The sequence below is a fragment of the Sinocyclocheilus rhinocerous genome, unplaced genomic scaffold (genome assembly GCF_001515625.1).
Source record: "Sinocyclocheilus rhinocerous isolate Xijiao unplaced genomic scaffold, SAMN03320098_v1.1 scaffold1309, whole genome shotgun sequence".
NCBI lineage: Eukaryota > Metazoa > Chordata > Actinopteri > Cypriniformes > Cyprinidae > Sinocyclocheilus > Sinocyclocheilus rhinocerous.
This window is the reverse complement of record NW_015634493.1, coordinates 502,091-526,974: the sequence shown is the minus strand read 5'-3', so window position 1 is coordinate 526,974 and position 24,884 is coordinate 502,091. Positions and strand designations below refer to the sequence as shown.

Below are 24,884 nucleotides of genomic sequence, written 5' to 3'. Positions count from 1 at the left end.
TAACATTAAAGTTCACAGAAGCATTCAGTGTATGCATGGATCAAAGTCATTGCAAATTAAAGACAAAAAGCATATCAATCTTAAATTGTCGTAAAATATAATTTTATTACTTACGTATTTAATTAGACGACGATGCAATGTGATGGATTTTGAGTCGAGGCAAGAGCAACAGCTTTGATAATTCACTTATCTTTGGCAATAGTCATTAACCCCCAACACTAGCAGAATAGATTGCAGTGTAAAACACATCTCTCTTCTCCTCTCTCCGTCCGTCCATCCATCCATCCCTCCCTCCAGCGCACAGGGTCCCCAGATAACCAACATCGGACTTCCATTTTCGCCCATTAATTCAAATATTAACATACATGCAGAGTCTGCCAATATCGGAGACATGAGCACCTTACGAAAAAATGGCCCTTATTGTCCTGATAAATGATTATATTTTTATTACAAAAGACATCCTACTTCTTGCGCATAGAAGGAGAGGGTGGACGCAATGTTTCCCCCGAGTCCTTTCACACTTTCAGATGTAATTCTGCAATAATTTACAAAATTACGCGTGTACGCGCTAGGACTAGGAGTTTGACATCGCCTCGGCTTGCTCCACGCGCGCAAACTGGCTTTTAGATTCAAGCAGTCAATGTTGCCATAATTCAAGACGCGCATTACGCCATTATGCAGATGCCCAGGGTGTTTATTATAAGGAGCATCTAGTCTTAAAATGCCAGTGCACCTTCCTGATTTGAGAGTAATCAAAGTGAATCGATTTGGAGGCTTGCGTCCAGGACGTTTGGCACCGCTGTCATAGTGATGATGGCCCAGTAAGATTTTTTATTTGTATTTATTGTTTTATTCTGGAACCTAATTGCAGCGGATGGGTGGTCAGTCAGTGCTCTTTTGCACTCTATAAACTTGCATGGCAGTTTTTCAGGATATATAGTTCCCGCGCGCCGCGCTTCATTCGCGGGCTTTCATTATCATTCATTTTTGTTCTTCTCTGATGATTAGCCTACTTGACACGGTGTTCACTGGAAAAGCAGTTGCAGCAGCAGCGACTCTAGTCGTGTATGTACTCACGGTCCAAGCTTAAAGCTCAGCAACAGGAAGCGTCAATCCTCTCCATGTATGGGCAAAGCCACGCCCACGTGCGCGTCATCCTCTGACAGCCTGGATCCCGTGGGTCTGGAGTTTTTGGCTCCCGGGAAAGGTTCCAGTCCTGGGGGATAGAGGGTTGAGTTTTGTATGCTTCCATCCATTCTGCAAAGACGCGCTAAAGGCCCCTCATCATCCTCTCCCGTGTCCGGGAACACCTCCACGGTGATCATTTACGCGTTTATTTGTCTTTTGGAGCCAGAAGTGGTGGATTCAGCAGTGTCCCGAAGCCTTTTTTGATGCTGTTGTTATAGGATGCCACCAAGCTAAGAGCATCATCACAATCATCATCATCATCATCATCATCAACAACAACAACAACAGAAAGTTGCAAGAAATGTTTAACTGAATTAAAACAAGTCTAATATCCCTGCTCTTTGCGCGACTTGTTTCGCTTCTTCCACGGGAGGATCTCCATCTATCCAAACAAGCTGCTGGAGAGGCTTGCGAATCTTTACGCACTGAATCGTTCATGTGGTGCCAACGCAGGACGGACTGAAGAAGGAGTCGGGACTGCTTTTTCTTTTCTTCTTCTCTTTTCGACAAATCCCAAACTAACTCTTACGGCTATCCGAAGGGGCTCTTGGAGAAACGACGCGCCCTCGCTCACACTCTCATTTCATCTCTTTGGCTGGAAGTGGGTTGCACGCGAACTGTTTTAATGTTTGGGATTCAGGAAAATATACCAAGAGGGGGGACCACTATGAAAGAGGAACCGCTGGGCAGTGGCATGAACTCGGTCCGATCGTGGCTGCACACGGCTGGGGTGGTGGATGCGAACACGGCCGCCCAGAGGTACGTTTGCCAAATCATCCGATTTTTAATGCATTTCTCAGATCGACCCCTAAATCCCCAATATGCCATGTATCAATTACACTCTCCCCATGCACCTCTTCGCCGCTTTCCCCTGTTCATTACATCATATTACAGTTTAAGTGACAAATCAAGAATTCTCCTATGTTTTCATTCTATCTACATCTATCTATATCTCAAGTGTACGCCTGTTGTTTTAACCCACACTGGTGTCTTGTTTTTCCCCGCAGTGGAGTTGGTCTGGCACGGGCGCACTATGAGAAACAACCGCCATCCAACCTCAGAAAATCCAATTTTTTCCACTTCGTCTTGGCGCTTTATGACAGACAGGGACAGCCAGTGGAGATCGAAAGGACAACTTATGTGGACTTTGTGGAAAAGGATAAAGTAAGCGCCACTCTGGAATACTGCTTTGAATTTTCACCTTAAAACTTCCACACTTCTAGATCTTTGGAAACACGTGCGCCATTAAACCGTTTTGACGGATATCACAGAAATTGTTATGCATTATACACATTATTGCCAGGAATTAATCTACTAAAATACAACCTTGAAATAGAGTTGCTGGATAAAAGCGTAAATATGAGAGAACATGCATACAGACAAAAATGCATGCATTTCAGAAATATACTCAAATAAAATTCTCAACAACCCAATTATGCCAATCTGACCCCAAACAAATGCTTATTTTCAGGAGCCTAACAGTGAAAAAACTAACAATGGGATACATTACAAAATACAACTATTGTACAGCAACGGTAAGTGTAAATTTCTCTTTTCAGCAAGGATAGATTTACAAGTGTTTTATTCGCTCAGTGGAGCCGTATTAACTTACGTTTGGTTTCCTAAAATGTAGTTCAGTTTATTCCACAAATGTAATTCTAGTAGCCTAGATGGCAAACCTTCGATGATGTTTTTTTTTTTCTATTAGTGAATTTCAAGAATACTTTCAGATTTTTTTCCCCGAGGAAACTTTGTGTATTTTTTTTTTTACAACACTTTTTTTTTCCACATTGAAAAACAAAAATAATTTCCCACAGGCGTCAGAACAGAACAGGATCTTTATGTTCGGTTAATCGATTCCATGACAAAACAGGTAAGAACTTTTCTTTTTTCTCTTGCGTGTGTGTATTTATATTTATAATCTGTGTAATGTTTTGTTGCACGTGCTTTGGTCACACTTTATATTACAGTATACATGTTTCCATAAGTAAATACAAAACAAGCAAATGTATCTTCTTCTTTATATGTAATATTTATTGGAGATGCAGAGCATTTTATTGTTATTGCTGCTGTAACTGGTTATATTCACATGTGCAATGAACACTGTAATGTAAAGCCGTGGCTGTATTTTGGGTTGCTCTGATTAATGGGGGAGGTTATGTGGCGGATTTAATTTAATATGAATCACATTACCACATTTTTCTTCTCGTGTAGCTGCTTGATAATTTATTGCGAATTAATGAAATGGTGGAGGGCACACAATTATGTATACACACTTTTAAATAAGCACTTAAAAAAATACTGAGGATAAAGGCAAAATAACCTAAAGTGTTAATAATTTTCTTTATAATTTATGCCGAGTACTTTCTTAAGAGCCACATTATAGTCTTACTCTCGCATATGGAGCATCATTTCTGTATTGCGCTCAGTTAGGCTGTATTATTATTATTTTTTTATTGTGTTTTTAATCTGAGACAATATATAGCTCATATGCGTGTGCTTGTGAAGCACAAAATGCCAATTTATAATGCATGAAAATTATTTTAATAATTTTATATCATAGCTGCTTTCTATATGATATAAAAAATAGTAATAATAAAAATTATTTTTTTATCTCGCTGTGCAATATCTCCTAATTGCCATTCAGTTACTATATTTTAGTGTGTCATTTATATCACGCTGTCGCACGTGTAAACTCACTTTTGTTGTGCTGTAATCAGATCTGGATAAAGGCATAAAAATAAAGCTCCAGGCTTGAGACAGACACTTGAGTTCATATTGTACTCTGATGTTCTCTGAAATCACTCTCAGCTCATTTCCATTGTCCATTTAAGTTTATCTTTGTTAGACATTTATTAAAATAATTGATTAATAGAATTAATGTCATGAGAATTACAGACCAACGCTTGCATTCAGAATGCAGCTGGCAAATTACAATTCAAAAGTGACCCAATTGCTACTATGCTTTTATTATAAGTTTTCATATATTTAAAGCAATTCATTTTTTTTTTTTTTGCACCGTGTGTTTATTTGCGCATGAGTATTTTTTTTTTTTATTATTCCAGTTTTATGTGTATACAACAGTGCTTGGATTTTCATACATTTATATGCACCAATAATACGACTACGGTGTATTTTTTTGTATAAAAGTAAATGTGTTTTTTTTTTGTTTTTTTTTGCAATGATGTACTGTGCAAGAGCGCACTCCAACGCGCCCCACGGATCCTACGGAAGGACGCGTTGGAGTGCGCTCTTGCACAGTACATCATAACGGGAGCAGGGCAAACAGGGAGGGAGGGAGAGAGAGAGAAAGAGAGAGTGAGACAGAACGCGCAAAAAGCACCAAGGCCCGTGCGCATCTACAGCTCCAAACGCCATCTGTTAAAGCCAATGCTCAAAAATTACTCAAGCGTACCCCCCGACACCGCTTTTTATCTAAAGAAAAATCATTGTTAGCGGCTCAAAATAAACAACAGATTGCCCATTAGCACTCTACCCCTAAATATCTGCAGATTATAACCGCGTTGATGTGTACGGTTATGGGTATTATTTACCGCGGCCATCTGCGTCGGAGAAGCGACGTCTATGTGATTTCTATTATCATTCCCCAAATAAATAGCGCAAAGATCTAAACCGAAGCATATGCGACTCTTCATTTCTGAAGTGATATGCATGTGGTATAATTTGTCATCGCAATGACCGTCCAAGTGTTGATATTCATTTCAAACATCATATTTATTTATGCTAATTAATAACACAAAGGTTATCTCTATCTAGAATGTGGGCATGTGTGTTGGTTTACAGATAAAACATTGTTTAACAATGTATGTGGGCTAAGTGGATTTTATTTACGCAACTTCTCGTGACGATTTTTAATTGATGAAGATGAACTTGAACTTTGTGGCATAAAAACACGTTATTATTTTATGTTTAATTTAATTAATTAATTTTTTTGCTGGATACATTTTATATTTTATATTTTAAATGTAATATTGTATGTGTTATCCACTTGTTTAAAATGTCTTCACTGTGACTTTTATTTCAAGGCTATTATTTATGAAGGGCAAGATAAAAACCCAGAAATGTGCCGAGTTCTTCTCACACACGAAATTATGTGCAGGTAAGGAAAAAAACAAACTTCCTTTTCATTTTCTGATAATTATAAACTATTGCATTTGACTGCGTAATTTAATTTTATCAGCCATACTGTCTTGTAGTGTTTTCATAAATGCGTAACGCACATGATGTAGGCCAGGATCCAGGCCTCCGAGCATCAGACTTACAGAAAATCAATGAATCCCTGAATAGATCTGCCTGGATACGCTGAAAAGAATCCAAATGTTCAGAATTGTCAGGCGGCTTATGCGTAATGATTTACGGTTCGCTTTGCGCCCTGCTCTGCGAGTTTCACAAGTTCTACTTCAAAAGCGCACATTTTTACCGGATCATTTGGTGACACCGGACTTATGAATGATTTCACTGGACTTTTAACACTATAGAGGACGAATTGAAATTCACACACACAGCGGTCTGCTCAAATGCAGACGTTTTTTTTTGGAAAGTGGCTTTTCATCCTCAGCATTTTAATCGTGCGCCACTCTGTCTGTTTTGATTTTTTTTGCACACGCCACAGAGAAATCCTTATCCTGTGGTTATTTTAAAAGTAGAAAAATGACGATAAATAAAAATAACTGCACTAAAAGAGAACCCGACGCTTATCGAAGCAAGCACTCAGTTTCCCACCAAATCGGAAAGGAATCAGAACCGTGCGCAAAGGTCACGCCACATCCTTCTGCGCGCTTCAAACTTTTAAGAGTTCACGGAGCCTCGTTTAACCATCAAGCAAGTTGCCCGCATCGCACTCTGTTGCTTGCGTCAAAACCGTACAGATGCGTGTCTGAGTCCCAAGCAGAGGTCCATAGACATACCTTAATCACTTTAGCTGTCAGCTTTAAGGAGCTTTACGTGTTTTCCATACCATATGGTGTTAATTTAGCTCACTTAGACATGTAACCATTATACAAGTGGGCTTCTTTAAATTCAAGAGGCATAACAATGTTTTTTTCCTCTGTAATTTCAACATTAATTAAAGAAAGCATAATGGAAGCATCTTCAGGGCCTCAAAATGGAGGCATTGGCAAATTGTAAGAGACTGATGGAGGCTTTTTGAGCTGGTAATTAATAAGTGCCCCACAGAAATCCTGGTTGAAGGTGGCATCTTGCATCCTCTCCAGACACAACAGCTTGACAATTAGAGGTAAACAAAAGCTGGGGCTGAGAGAGAGCTTTCCCCCCTCCCAGCCTCCTGGCATCCCCTCTCCTCCTCTCAGCACTAAGACAAACATCAAAAACATGCTGTTTTCCCTCCTTCAGCCACAGCGACGGGCTCCATGTTTACCCTCCACCCGCATCTGTGAGAACCGCAGCCACCAACACCATCCGGCTCAGCCAGAACCTACGTCAAACACCTCGGCGGTTAGCTAGAAAAGAGGACGAGAGAGCGTGATAGATGAATAAATCGAAACACACGGTGCTCGGAGACGAAAGACACATGCAAGCTGTTTGCTGATGCTCTCATATCTCATCTCATGTCTCGTTTTTCTCTCTCCCTGTGTTCTTCTCCCCAAGTCGGTGTTGTGACAAAAAAAGCTGCGGAAACAGGAACGAAACGCCCTCAGACCCCGTGATCATCGACAGGTAAGACTATCTATTTGCTTCCCGCCTCTGGTCTGTGAGCGTAGGGCGCTGTGGCCCAGCATCCTGGCCCGGTTTTGCGCAGTTGGGTTGACGTGGAGTGTCTTTAGGGACCGTGTAATTGCTGGTGAGTTGTCAGGGGAGTGCTTTCCTCGAGACTTGCAAGCAGTTCACTGCATCTAGAGAGCATTTGGCTTTAAATTCACAACTCTTTCATCGTAATTTGTTAGCAACTACTCGGCTTATCTTCTCTGTAAACAGTGCACTGCCTCTCGCTGGCTTTGTGGCACGACTGCGTGCCGGAGCAGAGCAGTAATGTTGCATCTCCAAACATGCATGTTCGAGGCATCTTTACGTTGCACTCTGAAGTGCTGCCGGTGGGAAATGAGTAATGTTTCTAGGCTGGCTGTTGGCGGTTGCATGTTGATCACATTAGGGAAAGCGTGTTCAAACACACCGGCTCCCGCCGAGTGGGTAATTGACGTTCTTTCTTTTTTTTTTTTTTCTGCAGCTTATGTTTCTCTTTGTGAGTCTGGCTCAAGGTTACACTTACTTGGCGATACTTACACTTCTTCCTTTTTGTCCAATTATCCCTGTCGTGGCAGCATGTACGTGGATTACGGTAGGGCAGGTCTCGGACTCGCGGCTGAAACGGTAAATGTGACATGGAGCGCTGGCTGCTGGAGTCCGGGTCTCTTGGAGATTAGTGAGCTAGAACAAGCCTACCTTGCTCCATAAAGCCAGGAGTCTCTCTGTTTCCATCTGCTGTAAAGAGCCATGAATAACCAGCAAGCGGTGCCAGCAGCAAGAGTCTCTCTCTCTTGTTTTCTCACCATAGCTGTTGCAAAGTTATCTCCTGATCACAAACTTGTCTGTACACTGAGTGGGAAATTAGATTGGAGGGTGAGATGATGGGTAAAGCCGGGAACGAAATATGCACCACCAGTGGATAGCAATGCTAATGTTTGACTTGCTGAAATAGCTGTTTGCTTAGCGGGGAATGTTTGGTATCTGACAGAGGGAACATCTCTCTTATTAGTAATCAAATAGCAGTGACCAGTTGTCGCTGTCACTCACTGTACATAAAGTGTGTGAAGCATTGGAAAAAAGGACTCATGCCCTGTGTGTCGAAATTATGGCCGTGCTTGCGTGTTTGGAGGTCTGAGCGTTTCCCGCTCTCACGTCATGTGGTCGTAATGTGGAAACCCCGCCGTAGTACACAATAATGTGAGCGATTTGGTTCATGTGAGGAGAGGCTGTTTGATTCAGTTGGATTTTTCTTTTCTCTTTTGGAGTATATATATATATTTTCTCTATATACAGTAGCTTATTTGATTTAAATCATAACCCATGGCTCTGTTATGAAGAATAGTAAGCTGTCTTGTTTTCTGCTTCGTGTGTAGGCTACATTCAAACTAAATGCTAGTCAGCAACATACATTTGAATCACATTTGATTAGAGTTTGGTATTAAGATGTTGCTAATTCTGCACTGCTCTAATGAGCATAAAATACTCAATTTTCATTTATACTTTTTTGATTTTGGATGAAGTTTAAATTTATTTATTGCATTCTGTGATTTTCTCGCCCATGAATAAGCAATGCTGCCTTACAATTTGACTAAAATGTGGTGTCTTATGAGGTAGCATAAATGCTAAATATTTATTTACATTAGCATAATGATGTGATGCCTTAAAATGTTACCTATGTAGGCGGCTCACTAGGTTTTGGAACAGAGCCCCTGTTTAACCTTTTTGAGGGGAATTTGAATTCCTTACATCTTCTTCTGTAAACACTCTCAAAGAGTGTGAATCAATCCCAGTAACCTTGGTTATCTTTGCATTAAATGATTAGCTTGTTTAAACAGACGTGCTGAAGAGCTCTGACAGTGTGCGAACAGTAATTAGTTACAGGACCGACATTCATGCACTCACTGTAACTCAACCGCAGGAGAAAGAAAAGCTAGTGGGGCGAGAGAGAGAAAAAAAAGAAGAGGAGTCCCGGCGAGGAGGAGGAGGATTTGTTTTGGTTTTCTGAACAGAAGATAAAACACATATCACTTCCTCTTAGCAGATCCTGAAAAGCGTCTCAGGCAGTCAGAGTCGATTCTCCCCACCGGCCGTGGCTTATACAATGTATTTACCTTTAAAAGAAAAAGCACAAGAACACTTTATAACAGGGTTTCACTGATATTTACTGCATTGACTCTTCCCATAAACTGCTGGGCTTTGTGTTGTGGCTAAATAGAGGTGGATGGATCGGATGTCTTGGCGCTTTGTGCTTCAATCTGGTGAACAATATGTGTAACACTAGTAAAAGAGGAAAAGGAGAACAGCGCAAAGAAGGTCTGATACTCGGCAAAAAGGAAGGATATTGTGGTAGGTTGAAACGGCGGATAAAAAAGCTCACATTTTGATTGTGAGACGTCTGAAAGACTCGAGAGGATCGTTTTCATAGAGGGGCGATCTGTTCTGTCGGATCACAAAAGCAGATGTGCTTCATTAGCCGACTACATTGTCTGCATATCACAACTGTGAACAGATGATTTTATCCAACGATCAGAGAACAAGGCAGCCGAGAGAGCCCGGAACGCACGGAAACACGAGCGTTCGTGCAGGTGGGGTGTATGATATAAAGCTAATTTGTAATCACAAAACCAATCCTGTGGGGTAATGTCTTGTTAGGTCCGTCTTTTTTTCCTTGTCTCTGAGGAAAAAGTGGAACATTGCAGTACACCAGGGAGTTTTTATGCATAGCTAAGATACATGCATGCTCAGTCACCATTTATAAACAAGCATTTGCATGCACAGGAAGTAGAGCCAAAGTGCAATTGTGTGAGGGTCGACTGCATTACAATCAAAACATTTCACTAGGTTGGACTTGGGATAGATAGATAGATAGACAAAAAGAGGAAGAGAATGTTCTGTTAAACAGGGCTATGGTGACCAGAAGATCTGGTGATCCATTATCAATAACGTTTTCAGCCACATTCTCCCAGATGGCACATGGGCCAGGCATACTGCTCGTTGGCACGGGCTTGGACAATAACTGGCACCCGCTTGATTCTGGCATTTTCAATGGAGTTTAGGAGACTTATCATTCCAAATGTGTCCTATTTTCCTGTAGTCAAGCCAGACATCTGTTTATACTATTTCTCTTGGACTTTGGTGCAGCTTTAGGTTCTTCACGAGGAGAAGAAAAATAAAATAAAAACTTGGTTGTATTTCACAGCTGTTACAAAATTTCAACCTCAACAGATCTTTTAATATTTCACAACCCGACCCTGCTTTGCCATAGATTATTCATTGGTATTTTTGAAAGATAGTTTGAGCCTCAGAAATGAGGGGTTCTATGGCTAGACTCGAACTCTTGTAGGTGATGTCTTGAACGCACATATCAAGTGTGAGCCCGAGAACATATCGGTCCGAGAACTAAGAATACCCCTCCTACTCAAGAGCGATCAGGGTTTTCCTAGTCAACCGATCTCCCTTTCACTTCCTGTCAGAAAGGTCAAGACACGCTGACCTCTGACAGCCAACCCCCTCCCTCAACTGAATAATTCATGAGATTGACTTTTTTTTGTCAGAGTACACAGTTGTGAAGCAGGACGGTTTATGTAGCTCATCTCGCTGAGGCTTCTGCACCTGTTCGGACCGCGTTGTATTTGGGTCCCAATGCTGATTTAGCTAAACATTCATTAATTTTTCGTACCAGAGGACCTTTACAGAAGGGATTACTCTTGGTTATTAGCTAGGTCTTCCTGGAGCCATATGCCGGGTAAAAAATTGTGTTCGTACTCAGCCTGTTGCAGGTTTATTTAATATTTAAAAACCAATTTTTTTTTTTGCTATTTTGTTTGTATCTTCTCCGACCAGGCTACTTAAAAAGACCTCCTCCCTCTCATCCGTGCACAGGCCCGCTCTCGGAGCTGAGCAAATGCCAGCATTTAGAAGGTCAGAGCTTTTGTTGGAAAAGCACTATGTAAATTAGCACCAGCAAAAGGGACATTAAACAAAATTCAATTCATTGTCTCCCTTAATGTCATTTACATTTTTGGCTCGGGCCCGTCCTGTCGAGGAGAATTTTGGAGATGATTTTAATTACATATCAGCGCTGGAACAGAGGGCTGTCTGGAGCGACACATATTTGGATCACCTGTAAAGAGAGGTTTATTTACCAATGCACTTGAATGGCAGGTTTTCACAGGCACGTGCGTGCTGTAATTAAGCCCGTGTTAAGTGTTAATTCCTCTGCCTGTTATTTTCCTCCAAAGAAAGGCCTGTTTTACCCACCTTGTGCAGAGTTCTGTGGCTTTAGTCCTTGTTTATTAGCTTTGAAAGCTTCTATGCACTCTTAAACAGACAAAATTCCCATTATTGGATTTAATGAACCAAACTGAGCTGTCTTTTTCAACATATCAACTCTCAGAACAATGTGCAAAAGTTGTACCTTTAGGGGTACAACCACAGTACCCTTAAAGAGTATCTTTGTACTTTATTTACAGCTAAAAGGTGCATAGTAGTAGCTTAAGGTTTTGCATTACTACTCTAAGGACCTATGCAACTTTGAGAGGTAGATAAGGCACTAAGTTGTATTTTTAAGGGTACTCCCCCAGTGACAAGCTGTCGTAGCCCTAAAGGTACAATTTTTGCAGATTTCTCTGATAGTATCCAAATTGTTGTCCAATCAAATGCTCTATAAAATGAGAATGCCCCTCCCCCTGATGTCTCATGACTCTTACTAGTATAGCAAGTAGCAAATCATGCTGTGACGTAAATAAGGGCTGCTCAAATAAAAGTACAATCCCCCTGGTATGTCCCGCTCCAAACTTCCTGTTTAATAGGAAATAAAACCATGCAGGATGTGTGAAACGGAGCGGTACGGTAGAGGGCACTTGAACTGCTGCTTTTGCCTCCAGCCACAAGAGTAATATTTTTATTTATTTATATCTTACCTTGTCCAGGTGACATTCAACAGATCATGTGCGTGTATGAATGTTTTATTCGAAAAGTCCTTGTATCTCCGATAGAGCCACAGCAGTTTTGGAGGATGCGTATGCACGTATATGTGTGTTTATGTTCACAGAGGCACACGTGTGAGAAGAGAGCGCCGGAGCTCCATTAGACCTGATTAATGAGGTTGCAGACAGCAAATATATGGCCGGCCAGGTAACAGCCTCACTGCTGCAGGTACACAGGTGTGCGCAGCAACTCCTTATTTATGAGACAGTCAGCAAACACTCTGCTAATATCAGAGAGAGAGAGAGAGAGAGAGAGAGAGAGAGAGAGAGAGAGAGAGAGAGAAAGAGTGCTTTTCCCTTCAATGAGCAAGTCCAGTAGTGGCCAAAGTGAAAGTAGAGTGTAGATCTCACCTACGGGATGAAAAATAACACCAGAATAGTGTTCATGCTGTCACACAGTGCTATACTAGGATGCTTGCAAGTGTATTGCTTTGGTGTAGGTTGTGTAAAAGGTGTCTGGCACAGGTTTTAAGTGCATAATTGCTAGTTAGATGCTCTCTTTCCTATGTGTAGGGCATTAGTTAAAGGTGCAGTGTCATTTTTGTGCCTCTGGAGGCAGCGACGTGAATTACAAAAATAATGACTGTATTCAAACAAGTTTTAAAGACACCCCCTATCTGCCATAGATGGAAACACAGTCATGCTTTTGGTTGGCTGTTTGGCTTACTTGGACAAACCGATTGCAAATAAATTAAATGTAACATTTTCTTTCAATAGATAAACAGTTAAGCATTTAAATATTAATCCATCCTGCATTAATAAATTGAGGATTTTGTTAAAAAAAAAAAAACCTGGAAAGAAAAAAGGCAAGTGTTTTCTAGTATGCAAATGATTTATCATTAGCATACTTAAGGTTCTACTTATGCCGGCTTGTTTGAAATGTAGACCAAAAATCTTTTGTAATTATTTGTTAATTGCTCTTTTGTCTAGTCGACATACTGATATACAAAAATGCCTTTCGTGCAGCGTGGATGACACTGTCACCTTGAAACTCTTCAGAACCGACTACGTTTCTAAACTCCTCTGTTATGAACTAGTGACTTCTGTCTCACTAGAGGGATCAAGAGAGGGAGCGAGCGAGTGAGAACAGCTGGCTCTTTCTAACTGTGAATAACTGACAGTTGTCTGTAAGAGGTTTTAATGAAGATTGCCACCTTTTATGCGAGGAACTGAAGGGATGCCAGATCTACAGGAGGGGAGAAGCAGAGAGCTTAACCTGCCCTTGGCAGCTAGCACTCAACTCGCACTCACACAGAAAATGAGAAACAGCCTCTGCGGTCAAAAAGCCAAACCTTAGCGCTGCCACACATTGCTCACACGTAGAAGTGGGTCAAGGCCTAGCAGATGTCCGACAGCACACAACTCAAGAGCAGGCTTCTCCACAACTATGTCCTCTACGGACAGAGGTAAACACTTTCATATCTGAAAAATAATGCTTGTACACTTTTAAAAATAAGGCTCCCAACTGGGTTTGCAGCCCGATTTCTATAGGAAAATCTTGTTTTATGAAAAAAAAAATCCAAATTTGGTTAGTTTTTGCTTCAAACAAGTAAAAATATCTGCCAGTGGAGTAAGAAAAATCTTGTTTAGCTTTTGAATTAAGATTATTTTTCTTACCCCATTGGCAGATATCTTTGCTTGTTTTAAGCAAAAACGTTCCTTAGGTTTTTTTTTTTTTTTTTTTTTTAAAACAAACTATATTCACATTTACATTTGGAAGATGTTTTTATCCAAAATGATTTAATAACTTTGTATATTCCTTGGTAATTAAACCCATGATCTTGGTGTTGCTTAATTTTCATGAATAACTTTTTTAATCTTCTAAAAACCATAAAGCCAACTCAAAAAAAAAAATAAAAAAATTAGCCAATCAGAAAGGCTCTTTTTCCTGCGACATAATTTTGCACTTTTGCATTCAAGTTTGTTGACATCAGGTGGCAAGCAAAAAATATAGAAAAGGGCTTCAAATTATATTTATATCACACAGTTTTGTGATTTTTAACACCCAGCTCTGGTGTCTGAAAGGAGATGGACTTTTATTTTTAAATCATCAAGGTTTAGGAGTTTAGATGCTCTAGACATTAGAATAGAAACATCAATGGTCTTGATTTAGCTGCTACATACTATTAATACTGCCAATGGCAATGTGTGCGTTTTTTTTTTCGTGCCATGTGGGTCTGTGTGTGAGGATTGAAGAGGGAAGGGGGAAATGGCTCTAGCATGTGTAGACAGGAGGGAACCCTGCACTGTGTTGTTGTAAGACATGCTGCATGGGCCCTGTAACCGGAAGACGCCGGCTCCGAGGAGTCTATAATGACAGACGAAATCCACACACACTCTTAGTGGTGAGAAAGCAGCGGATGCAAAAGTAGAAGAGAAATGTGAAAATTATATATTTACTACAACAACCAGTATGAGTGTGTGTCTGGTGGAGATATTGAGAGTCTAATCAGGACTCCGTGGAGGGGACATATGTGCCTTAAAAAGCCCCTTTTATTTGATTGAGCGCACAAAGCAACGACACTCCCCTTTTGTTGGGCTATGTGAAAACCCCCGCTGAGCGTGTCAACACGCACACACACATGCATATGCACGCATGGATTCACATGCAACAAATACTCATGTGCAAAAAGCACGATTATCGTCGGACACGTAAAAATGTGATTCCACACACACACTCGCACGCATGCATGCAGACGTGCACAAAAACTCACCCCGGGCAGTTGGAGAGGGTGTGCTGTCACACAATAGCCCAGCGCGGGTGCACGTTCCTTTTGAATAACAACCGGGAAAATTGAATCAGTTGTGGTTTACGAAGGACTGACTGGAATGCATGTCCGAAGTTCATGACGCTTCCCTCTGTGAATGCGGCCAACGTGTCCCGTTTCCACAGCACAAGCTGTTTTGCTCTAACTTCACACCATGGATGGATTCAAAACAGATCTGATTTACGCGCACATAGCCAACAATGCTTTAAATCAAAAGTGTATTTTTATTTTGACTACTTCTGCTGTTGTTTCTAGTTCCCGGGCGCTGCGACACAGCAGAATGTTTTCGTGCTAAATTAAATTGACGTGTTTGGTTTCCTTTCGGCCGCATTGTCTATTTTACATGTGCGTGTTTATGGAGCGTCCTGTTTGATTCTGTCAACACTATGTCAGTGTGTGTTTTAGGCTGTAAAAGCATGATAACTGGCTTTTGGTTTGCGGTAGATGTTGGCTCGGTAGATCCGTACGGTTCTCTTTTTCTTATTCGCAAATACACACCCACAACATTTGTTTGCCATTAGGAGCAGTTTGTAAATCAGATCAGGGTGTTGAGTGTGCGCTGTTTCTCTCTTGGAAGAAATATCCGTTCCTTGTCCCTTCGATCTCTCTCTCTTTTCAAAAAAACACAAAGCTCCCATGTCTTTTCTCTTTTTAAACCACCCCCTCCCAGCCACCCACCCAACCTCCATTCCCATTTTTCCGAATGTGGCAATCTGTCGTGTGACACTGCTGAGATTGGGTTAGGAAACAGTGTGAGGATTGTATTGGACATGGTGCTGGTCGCGCCAATTTGAGGTCGCAGGACAGCGATCTGGACATTGGGCACACGCCATCAGCATCTCTCCGCAAGAGGCACTGGGCCTTGGCCGTCGCCTGTCCCATGGGCTCCCGGGAGGGGCCATCGGCTCTGAAACAAAAAAAAAAACTGCAGCAAATAACTATCATTTATTAAAGCTGACAAGTTATCTCTAAATATAGGCCCCTATGTCAAAAGATTATCGGCTACCGGTCCCTTCTGCTGATAACGCAAGCATGTTTTCGAATCTCACATGAACAATTGATGGTAGATTGCGCTTGCTTGCACTGGAGGACGTATATCTGTGCATGCACTTGTCTTTTACTGCCCTGTGTGAAGTCTGAATTACATTTTAGGCGAAAAGGAATCAGAAACATTCAAACCCAGAAGTCAGCAGTGAGTGGTGTAGTTGAAATGTTAGGCCGCCCGTTTCACACACTAGCTCAAGGCTATTTATCATTATAAGTGAGTCTCTGCTTAAGTTTCCAAATCCTCATTATAATCATTCCCAGCAATTACAGCGTCCAGAACCCCGTCTGCCATCCAGCGCACATCATCAGCCGTTTACTCGGCTCAAAGCTGCCGCTAATTTACATTGTTTTAAATATGGGGTGCGATGCTGATTGATTGTTGTTGCTGTAGGTCGACTTGATAGAATATCATTAGCCATGCTAAATATTTGTTTTACTCTTAAATTGTTTGCACGCACAAAGCAAGGCCGTTTAGCTGCGCGATCGTACATTGTAATGCGGGCTAAATCAAACTTTGAGATAAATCTTAGTTTGTGTCTTATTGCTGACAGATGCCGCAAGCATTTTTAATTTGCATGTGCGTTAGAAAGTCATTATGAAGTCTCGCATGCTCCTTTCTTTAGCCTTTCTGCAGCTTAATGCTAGCAAAATATGGAAAAACCATAGTATTCCTTTTGTATTTAACATCAAGGTAATATCAAGGCCTCGCTCATGTGTAAAACACGAAGCAGTCGCTGCATAATTGTCCTCTTGTGAAGAATGCACAATGGCCCCAGGATGATGAATCGATGGCAGATTGGACGCGTGGTTTAACTGTCATGTCCCTCAGATAAGGGGCTGCTCGGGGATTGCTCATTCTCACTGCTAGCCTGCTAGCTTGCCAGTTTATTAGTGCAAATCCCAAATGTTTAGTAAACTCATTAGGCTCCATCTAATGCTAATTTATCATCATAGATGGACCACAAGAGTAGCGTGACACTGGGGCGGCCGGGCCAGGGCTTTGACCGCTGGCTGATCAATCAGTGCTATAGGGGCTAGCATGTTTCATTAGATCCACTAGACTCGGATGAGTTTTATGGATTTCGCTCCTGAAAGTGGGATTTCAGGGGGCTTAGCAAAAGTGTGGGGGCTGACAACACTTATCTACAGGAATACATGGCAGGTCTTTCGTCGGAGAGCTTGCTATTTCATCGGCCGCAGATAGATAAGGCAGCTTTTTGAAGACAAGGGGCAACATTTAAGACGAGAAGAGAGTATTACAGGTTATACACCTCAAAGAGTAGCGGAAAAAAACGTGCTGGGTAAGTTTTTCTTCTCTGCTTATAATAACTGGCCTCTTTGTAGTGTAAGATGTCTGATCTGTGCGAATCAGCTGGACTAATTCAGAAATTATGTGCTCCTTATGATCTTCTGGTCGGGAAGCGTACTGAACTTAAGAACTTCATCGATCTATCCGGTCTCTCTGAATCAATATTTTAAGAAGAGACAAAAAAGGAGGCGTTCTCGCAGGTTCCCACTCTGAGAAATAGGATTTTCTTGTTTCTTTTTTGCATGCTAGACTTTAGCGACAGCTTGTATCTCTTTCTCTCGTGGAAATGAAACAAAATAATAAATAAATAAAAAACATAGGTGGTGAATAAACCTGCCCAGACTGTGATAATAAAATATGACAGGCGTTTCCTGGTGCTGGGAAAGGAGTGTTGTAATTCACCTGACTTATGTTCTCCTGTCTGATTTAGCTTCAGATTAAAACCCACTGCTTGGCCAACCAATTGAAATCAGATCCAGTCACAGCTTGCCTGTATTGATCCCTATTTAACATCAAGGCTGGGAATGGATTGGTATTGATTAACTATAAAACCGCTGGCTGGCTTGTCCAGAGACCTGCTCAATATGCTGAATGAAAAAGTATCGTTCCTCTGCCCTTCAATGAATGAGAAAAGGAACAGTAGCACATGTTAAACAACAGCAGAGCTTGGGCTATAGGAGTTGGCTGACATATATGACAAGAATACTGACAAGAATAATTGATGTGATGTGGTATAAAGATATTTACTAGCGAAGGCTGTTATGTTTGCTCTGATATTTGATATTTACACCCAAATGGTCCTGAATATAGCAGGGTTGGCATAAAACATGTTTTGAAAGTGAAATGTCAAGGGTTATTAATTGTTTTCAATCATATCCCCTCTTTCTCTGCCATTAAAAAGCAGCAAATGCGCTAAAAAAATATAAAAGATGACCACAGACATCACTTTTGGGCATCTTGTGCGGGTGTGTGTGCAAATCCCAGAACCAAACCCAATGACTACATAGGTATAGTATGTCATGGACATTTGTGTATAATAACAATGATATAATTTCCAGATAAGCTCGTGATGAGTAATATACACCTGCGTTCAGTCAGAGATTGATGCTTGCACGTGTCTGCAGTGACTCAATCGTCAGAGCTCGTCTGTCCTGAATTGGGACCAACAACTCCAGCTCGTCCGAGTCCTGGCTGGATCTCCTCTCTCCCTAAATCTCCATGTCGAGAGCCAGAGGAGGCTCTGCATCTGTAAGAAATTACCCTCAATCTCGACAAGAATACTGACAAGAATAATTGATGTGATGTGGTATAAAGATATTTACTAGCGAAGGCTGTTATGTTTGCTCTGATATTTGATATTTACACCCAAATGGTCCTGAATATAGCAGGGTTGGCATAAAACATGTTTTGAAAGTGAAATGTCAAGGGTTATTAATTGTTTTCAATCATATCCCCTCTTTCTCTGCCATTAAAAAGCAGCAAATGCGCTAAAAAAATATAAAAGATGACCACAGACATCACTTTTGGGCATCTTGTGTGGGTGTGTGTGCAAATCCCAGAACCAAACCCAATGACTACATAGGTATAGTATGTCATGGACATTTGTGTATAATAACAATTATATAATTTCCAGATAAGCTCGTGATGAGTAATATACACCTGCGTTCAGTCAGAGATTGATGCTTGCACGTGTCTGCAGTGACTCAATCGTCAGAGCTCGTCTGTCCTGAATTGGGACCAACAACTCCAGCTCGTCCGAGTCCTGGCTGGATCTCCTCTCTCCCTAAATCTCCATGTCGAGAGCCAGAGGAGGCTCTGCATCTGTAAGAAATTACCCTCAATCTCCCACATCCAGGAGTTTACACTTCTGTAATGACAGAGGAAACCACTGGCCTCAGTAGGGTGCAGATTTTAAGGGATGTATTTAAAAATGTCATTCTTCTGCCAGACCTACAGGATTACTCAGTGGAACTGCCCCCACACACACACACACACACACACACACACACACACACACACACAGGCTCCACGTCCACCTCGCATACTGATGCAAGAACATTGCATACTGTATATTAGCTTTTAGTTTATACTTACATTGACTTGCTCAAACTCAGCAGTTCCACTTTGTTATGGAAAAAAAAAATCATAGTGATCAATTGTTCTTTTAGAAAAAATAACATTCTTGGCATAAAGCAGACTGAATACTGGCTGTAAATAATGTGGTGTTGTGCGATGATTTTTGCTAGCCAAGGCCGTTATTAGCATTTTGCAATGATCTTCGACCCCAAAACATTTTGAATGTAACACAAAACATGTTTTGAAAGAGACAGGTCTAGGGTTATTATTGTTTTCTATTTCATTTTATTTTATTTATTTATAATGTTTGTTTTATTTATAACAGAGTCTATGTATTATTATTATTGCAACTGTTATTATTTATTACAAGTATTTAATAATTTTCATACATATCTATCTATCTATCTATCTATCTATCAAATTTAGTGCAAAAAAGCAAATTTAATTATTCTATATATAGTATATAATTATATATATAGTGCATCTGCAAATTATGTACTTAAATGTATATACCATTAAAAATGTTTATTTTTTTACATATAATAATTCTATTATATAATATTATTATATGGAATTATTTATTTATTAATATTTACATTTTGTATATTAACTTTTAAGTATAAATTGCAAAAATATCGTAACAGGATAGAAATAATGCATCACTGTAGTTTTCGGCTTTGACTTAGCAGCGATAAATATCTGACACTCTTACAATGAAAGAGAGAGCCGCACACACACGATCTGGAGTCTATTCGTCTACGTCAGAGCTTGTCTATCCTGAATTGGGACCAGCTCGTCCAAGTCCTGGCTGGATCTTGTCTTTCCCTAAATCTCCAAGTTGAGAGCCAGAGGAGGCTCTGCATCTGTAAGAAATTACCCTCAATCTCCCACATCCAGGAGTTTACACTTCTGTAATGACAGAGGAAACCACTGGCCTCAGTAGGGTGCAGATTTTAAGGGATGTATTTAAAAATGTCATTCTTCTGCCAGACCTACAGGATTACTCAGTGGAACTGCCCCAACACACACACACCAAATCCAATTTGATTCCTTAAGTGTTGATTAAGGTGGTGGGCTGAAACAGGCTGTCCCTCATTGAGTGTTTGTTGATTATTTACCTTCCAGCTGGACATAATGAAGAGCAGCCAATCAGAGCGTCGCTCTGCCCTCCAGCGTCGGGTCTCTTGTTTGGTCTACTGTACTGGTTTGCTTTCTTAGCCAGCAGCTAAACCAATCTAATCACCACTTGGGTGGGTAGATCTGAAGGACAAATGACACTTGGTTTGTGTTAGAATCCTCCAGGCGTAAACTTGCTTGTCCAAAGAGTGAGACCAGGGGGAGAAAAGGGGAAGCAAATCGTTCTCGTGGAGGGTGGGTGGCAAAAGCACTTCAGATATTCACATGTGTGTAATGTGAGATTGTCACAGAGCCTTTAGCTCTTTTGTGAGGGGTTTAGATGGAGATCATTGAGTAAAGACCAGGATGCTTGCTCTGAGAAGCAAGAATTAGCTCATTCACGTTAGTTACCTTGTATATCGTTTACGTTATCAAAAAGAATCAGAGTTGCGGCGCTCAAAGTTTTGGCTGCCAAAATGACAAGTATTGATCGAATAAGTCTGGAACCTTATATCTGTTTGGGCTTCATTGGATCTTCCTGATTTCGAGCAATATCTCAAACTGTGACTTAAGGATGCTGGAGGACGGATAGACACTCGGTAATCCGAGCCAGCTGCGATGGATGCCTCCGTCTCCGTTTCTCCATCTGGCCAACACGATGGGCAGAGCACGCTTTTGAAACGAGCGTCGCGCCAGCAAAAACAACAATGTAAACCGATTTAGCCAGTTTTATCCACACAAGCTAAGTCAGGTAGGATATGCTAAAGCTGTTCCATTTATATACTTGCATAATAGATAATATAAACTAATTCAAAGGTTTGGGTTTTTAATGTTTCTAAACGAACTCAACTCGGTCTGCAATTTTTAAATCAAAAATACAGTAAAAACAGTAATGTGAATAATTATTACAATTTAAAACATCTGTTTTCTATTTTAATATAATTTAAAATGTAATTTATTCCTGTGATCAAAGCTGAATTTTCAGCATCATTACTCCAGCCTTCAGTGTCACGTGATCCTTCAGAAATCATTCTAATATGCTGATTTGCTGCTCAAGAAACATTTCTTATTGTTATCAATGTTTAAAACAGTTGCGCTGCTTAATATTTTTGTTGAAACTATAGAACATCTTCTATACTGTCAATTTTGATACATTTCATGCATCCTTGCAGAATAAAAGTATTTATTTAAAAAATGTTCTGTAATTGTTCACTAAACTGGCTTCATATTACTGACTAATTGATGCATCTTACTTGATAAATGGATGTTGATCATTAAGGGTAGGGTACGTCTCCCTTTGTGCCGCCAAATTCTGGCCACATTGAATTTCTTGATTGTTTAAGTCCTAATGCATGATATCAAACTTATACTTTTACTATTGAAAGTTTGTGCTTTTCTGAGTTGAATGGAACGCAGCATAGTTACGCTCACAACGTACAAACATGTTCAGAACGAGTTTGTACGTTTTTTAATACCGTAATAATTCCAACAAATCCAATAATTCCAGTGATAGTGAGGATAATGCAATGGTTCTGTGTGTGTTGACAAGACGTTGCTAAGCAGAAACAGGGGGAAGAGGAGGGAGAGGAAGTCCTGGGCAAGTTTTCCCGTGAGTCGAGGCTTTAATTGGCCTGTGGGAGGTAGAGAGAAAGAGAGAGGGGGAAAGCGGGAAAGGCAGCGAAAGAAAGACTTGGACATTATCTCCTCAAAGTGTCTGGCCTCGTGGGTCACCGCCTTAACTTCCTTCTGTTAAAGTGGCCAACCCTGACAACCTGACACAATCCAGACAGCTTCTCAACACACAGACATTCACGTCCCTCAACAGGTTAGCTTTACGACCCCTCTAACTAGGCTTAATGGCAGACCACTTCACCTTCTCTCCTGTTGAGCCGAACACTTTAATTGCTCAGAAAACAAGTCGGCTCTCACAGTTCTCCCCATCCTGCAGTCACCTAACCGGCGTCGTCTCATTTGACGGAAGGACAATGAACACATTGACTTGCACTTTTACACCTTACGCTCTCTCCAGGGATTGATAATGACACTTAGCTAAAACAACCGCGGCCCCCAGTCCAAATTTTGTGGTCTCGCCATTAACCCGCCAGTCCGAATCGGTTTAGTAGCTTCATGCGGTAGCGAGTCTATATTCGTTTTCCTGCATGTTAGCAATTCCCCGATTTTCGAGCACACATCTTGGAAGAGTTTTCCAAGTGACGCAGGTTTGTACAGGGGTTTCACCGGCGAGCTGCGGTATTGCATCAGTAACACATGTGTCGATGTGGTAATTAAACCGTACACACAGTCAGACGGCGCACACACACACACTCTCTCTCGCTCACAGCCGGCGCTGTTGTTAAATATCGTCTCTTTAAACATACAGAAAATAATACTGTTAGGCCAAGACTGGGTAATTTGTTTCACCAAGGAAGTTATTAGCTCGATATCCAAACCCTGAATAAGGTCACACGTCACATCCATTTAAAAGGGAGCGTGTTAGCATTTTAGTGTGTTAACCTGTTGGGGGGGCAACACAGTTTTTTTTACATTTTCTCTCACAGAGACAGCAAATTAGTATGAGGCACCTCGTGGCGGCTGCGCTGACAGAAATGATTGTAACAAAGACTCATTTTGAAGAGGTCAGGCTCCCCCTGCAATGATTTGTTGTTCATGAATCTACTTTGTGCCAATTTGTGTGTGCATGTGCAATCAGATGCGACTCGGGGGCGAGTTCCATCATCTTCACTTTACCGGGAGTGTGTGTTTGCATGCGTGTGCACGCGTACATGTGTGCGTGTTCCTCCACAATTTGACCAGCGCGCCTCAGTCGGATTCCCGTCGAATGAGATTTTAATCACCTTCTGCTATCTCGACAACAACCGGGCCGCCAGTCCAGCTCAAGCTTCTTATATTTATGATAATTTTTGTTGTTTTTCTTTCTTCTGTCTCTCTCGCCCCCTCTCTCTCTCTCTTTTCTTTTATTGAAATCACTGTTGACTGAAGGATGTAATCCTGATTAGCGGTGGCTGTGTGTCCATTGAAGGGTGAAAGGCATCAGAACCATGTTGGTTCACAGGCACCGAGTGAAATTGAAAAGGGGAGATGGTCTGAAATGCTTCATGGATTCGTCACTCCAGATAGACACCCGGATATCAACCCCGCCAAACCAATTCCTGCTCTGTTATTAGAGAACACACGTACTACCTCGAATTAAGCAGCGTACACGGCGTGCTTACGTAGAAAACACAATCATATGGGTTTGAACAGTGTGTGGAATTAAGTAGACTTGTTTTTGTCAGTTTACACAAGCGATCAACCGATTTATCATCTAAACCGATTAATCGGCCGATGTTTGACTTTTTTTTTTAGATTAAATGCCACCGCTTGTAGCTGGTAGCTCTTGATTGCGTTTGTTTTCAGTCACTGGCATTGGATAATAAACTGCTTTTAATCACTTTTCAAAGATGCAGAAGTAATGGTTAGTGATTTTGTGCTAATATAATCAGCTTGAGTGTGTAAGCGATTGAAAAAAGATGTATTTGACCGATATATGTGGCTTGTTTGGGATTGTGGCATTTGGCTGATAAACGATTATGCAAAAACTGATAATGGATTTTCTATCAATGCTGATGGATAAACATTTTCAAACAAAAAAGGGGTAAATATAATTATTATATTGTTATATTTATATGTAAATATTTAAAAAATATTGTGAGATTTTTTTTGTGCTAGCAATTATTTTTCGACAAAGATTATCATATCAGACACTAATGATAAATCAATTAATAACTGTGATTTTCATATGTCAAACATTTCCAAAGTATGAAAACATTTACTTGGCCTGAGATTTTAATGTGCTAGCAGTAATTGGTCGAAATTTGGCTGTTTTGAGATAGCTGACAACGGTTAATCAATTAATAGTTACGTTTTTTCAGATTTTAAACATTTTCTTTAAAAAACATTTTCTGGAGTTTGGAAAAAAAAAATTAATATTGTTAAATATTGGTTTAAGATTTTAGTGTGCTAGAAAACGTTATTGACAACATTTGGCCATTTTGAGATTATCGATTAATCAAAGTAATTCCCATTTTCAAATTCAAACATTTCCACAATATTATTATTTTTCAAATCAGTCTGAATCAGTTTTATTTGGAATGATACACAGATTGTATATAAAATAAGTGTTCATTTACAATTTTTGTGCATTTCATGTTCATACATTTTGGCATTGCATCAGCAGCCATGCTCTATTGACATCAGCATTGATTACTGAAAACCCTGTTTTGTTCAACCACAAGTTTTGGGCAGTAAAAAACCGAAAGAAAGCGAGGCAAAACAAATGTGATGTTGTTTTAGGATGTGTAGGGCCGCCCCGCAGTGCTGCTGCTGTTGAAGCCCCAGTGTTTGACTGGAGAAAAACGAGATGGCCACAGGCTGACGGAGGGCTGATGTCTAAGCAGAGAGCAGACAGGCAGCTCGCGGGGGTGACGGGGCGGGAGAGAGGGGTCGAGGTTTAGTCCTCCACCAGCGCTGAGAGAAAGTGAAAGGGGAAGAGAGGGGGAGGGCAGGGCAATCTATCATTAGTGACCGAATCAGACAGGGTAGCGGCCTGTGAGAAGCTTAAGAGATTCTCCCTCCCCAACACACACACACACACACATTGGGGGGAGA

At 40.8% G+C, this 24,884-nt stretch overlaps 1 protein-coding gene across 5 annotated transcripts in view; it reads left to right on the top strand.

Moving 5' to 3' along the window:
* Window positions 1-661: 661 nt before the first annotated feature.
* The window catches only part of LOC107745698 (transcription factor COE3), a 115,989-nt gene continuing 91,766 nt past the window's right edge, over window positions 662-24,884 (top strand). For all 5 annotated transcript variants that reach the window (XM_016559621.1, XM_016559620.1, XM_016559623.1 and 2 more), the window contains exons 1-6: window positions 662-1,947; window positions 2,196-2,352; window positions 2,660-2,723; window positions 3,006-3,061; window positions 5,235-5,308; window positions 6,817-6,885. In XM_016559621.1, coding sequence (XP_016415107.1) covers window positions 1,814-1,947; window positions 2,196-2,352; window positions 2,660-2,723; window positions 3,006-3,061; window positions 5,235-5,308; window positions 6,817-6,885 — 554 coding nt within the window. In that variant the 5' untranslated portion in view covers window positions 662-1,813. The remainder of the gene's footprint in view (window positions 1,948-2,195; window positions 2,353-2,659; window positions 2,724-3,005; window positions 3,062-5,234; window positions 5,309-6,816; window positions 6,886-24,884) is intronic.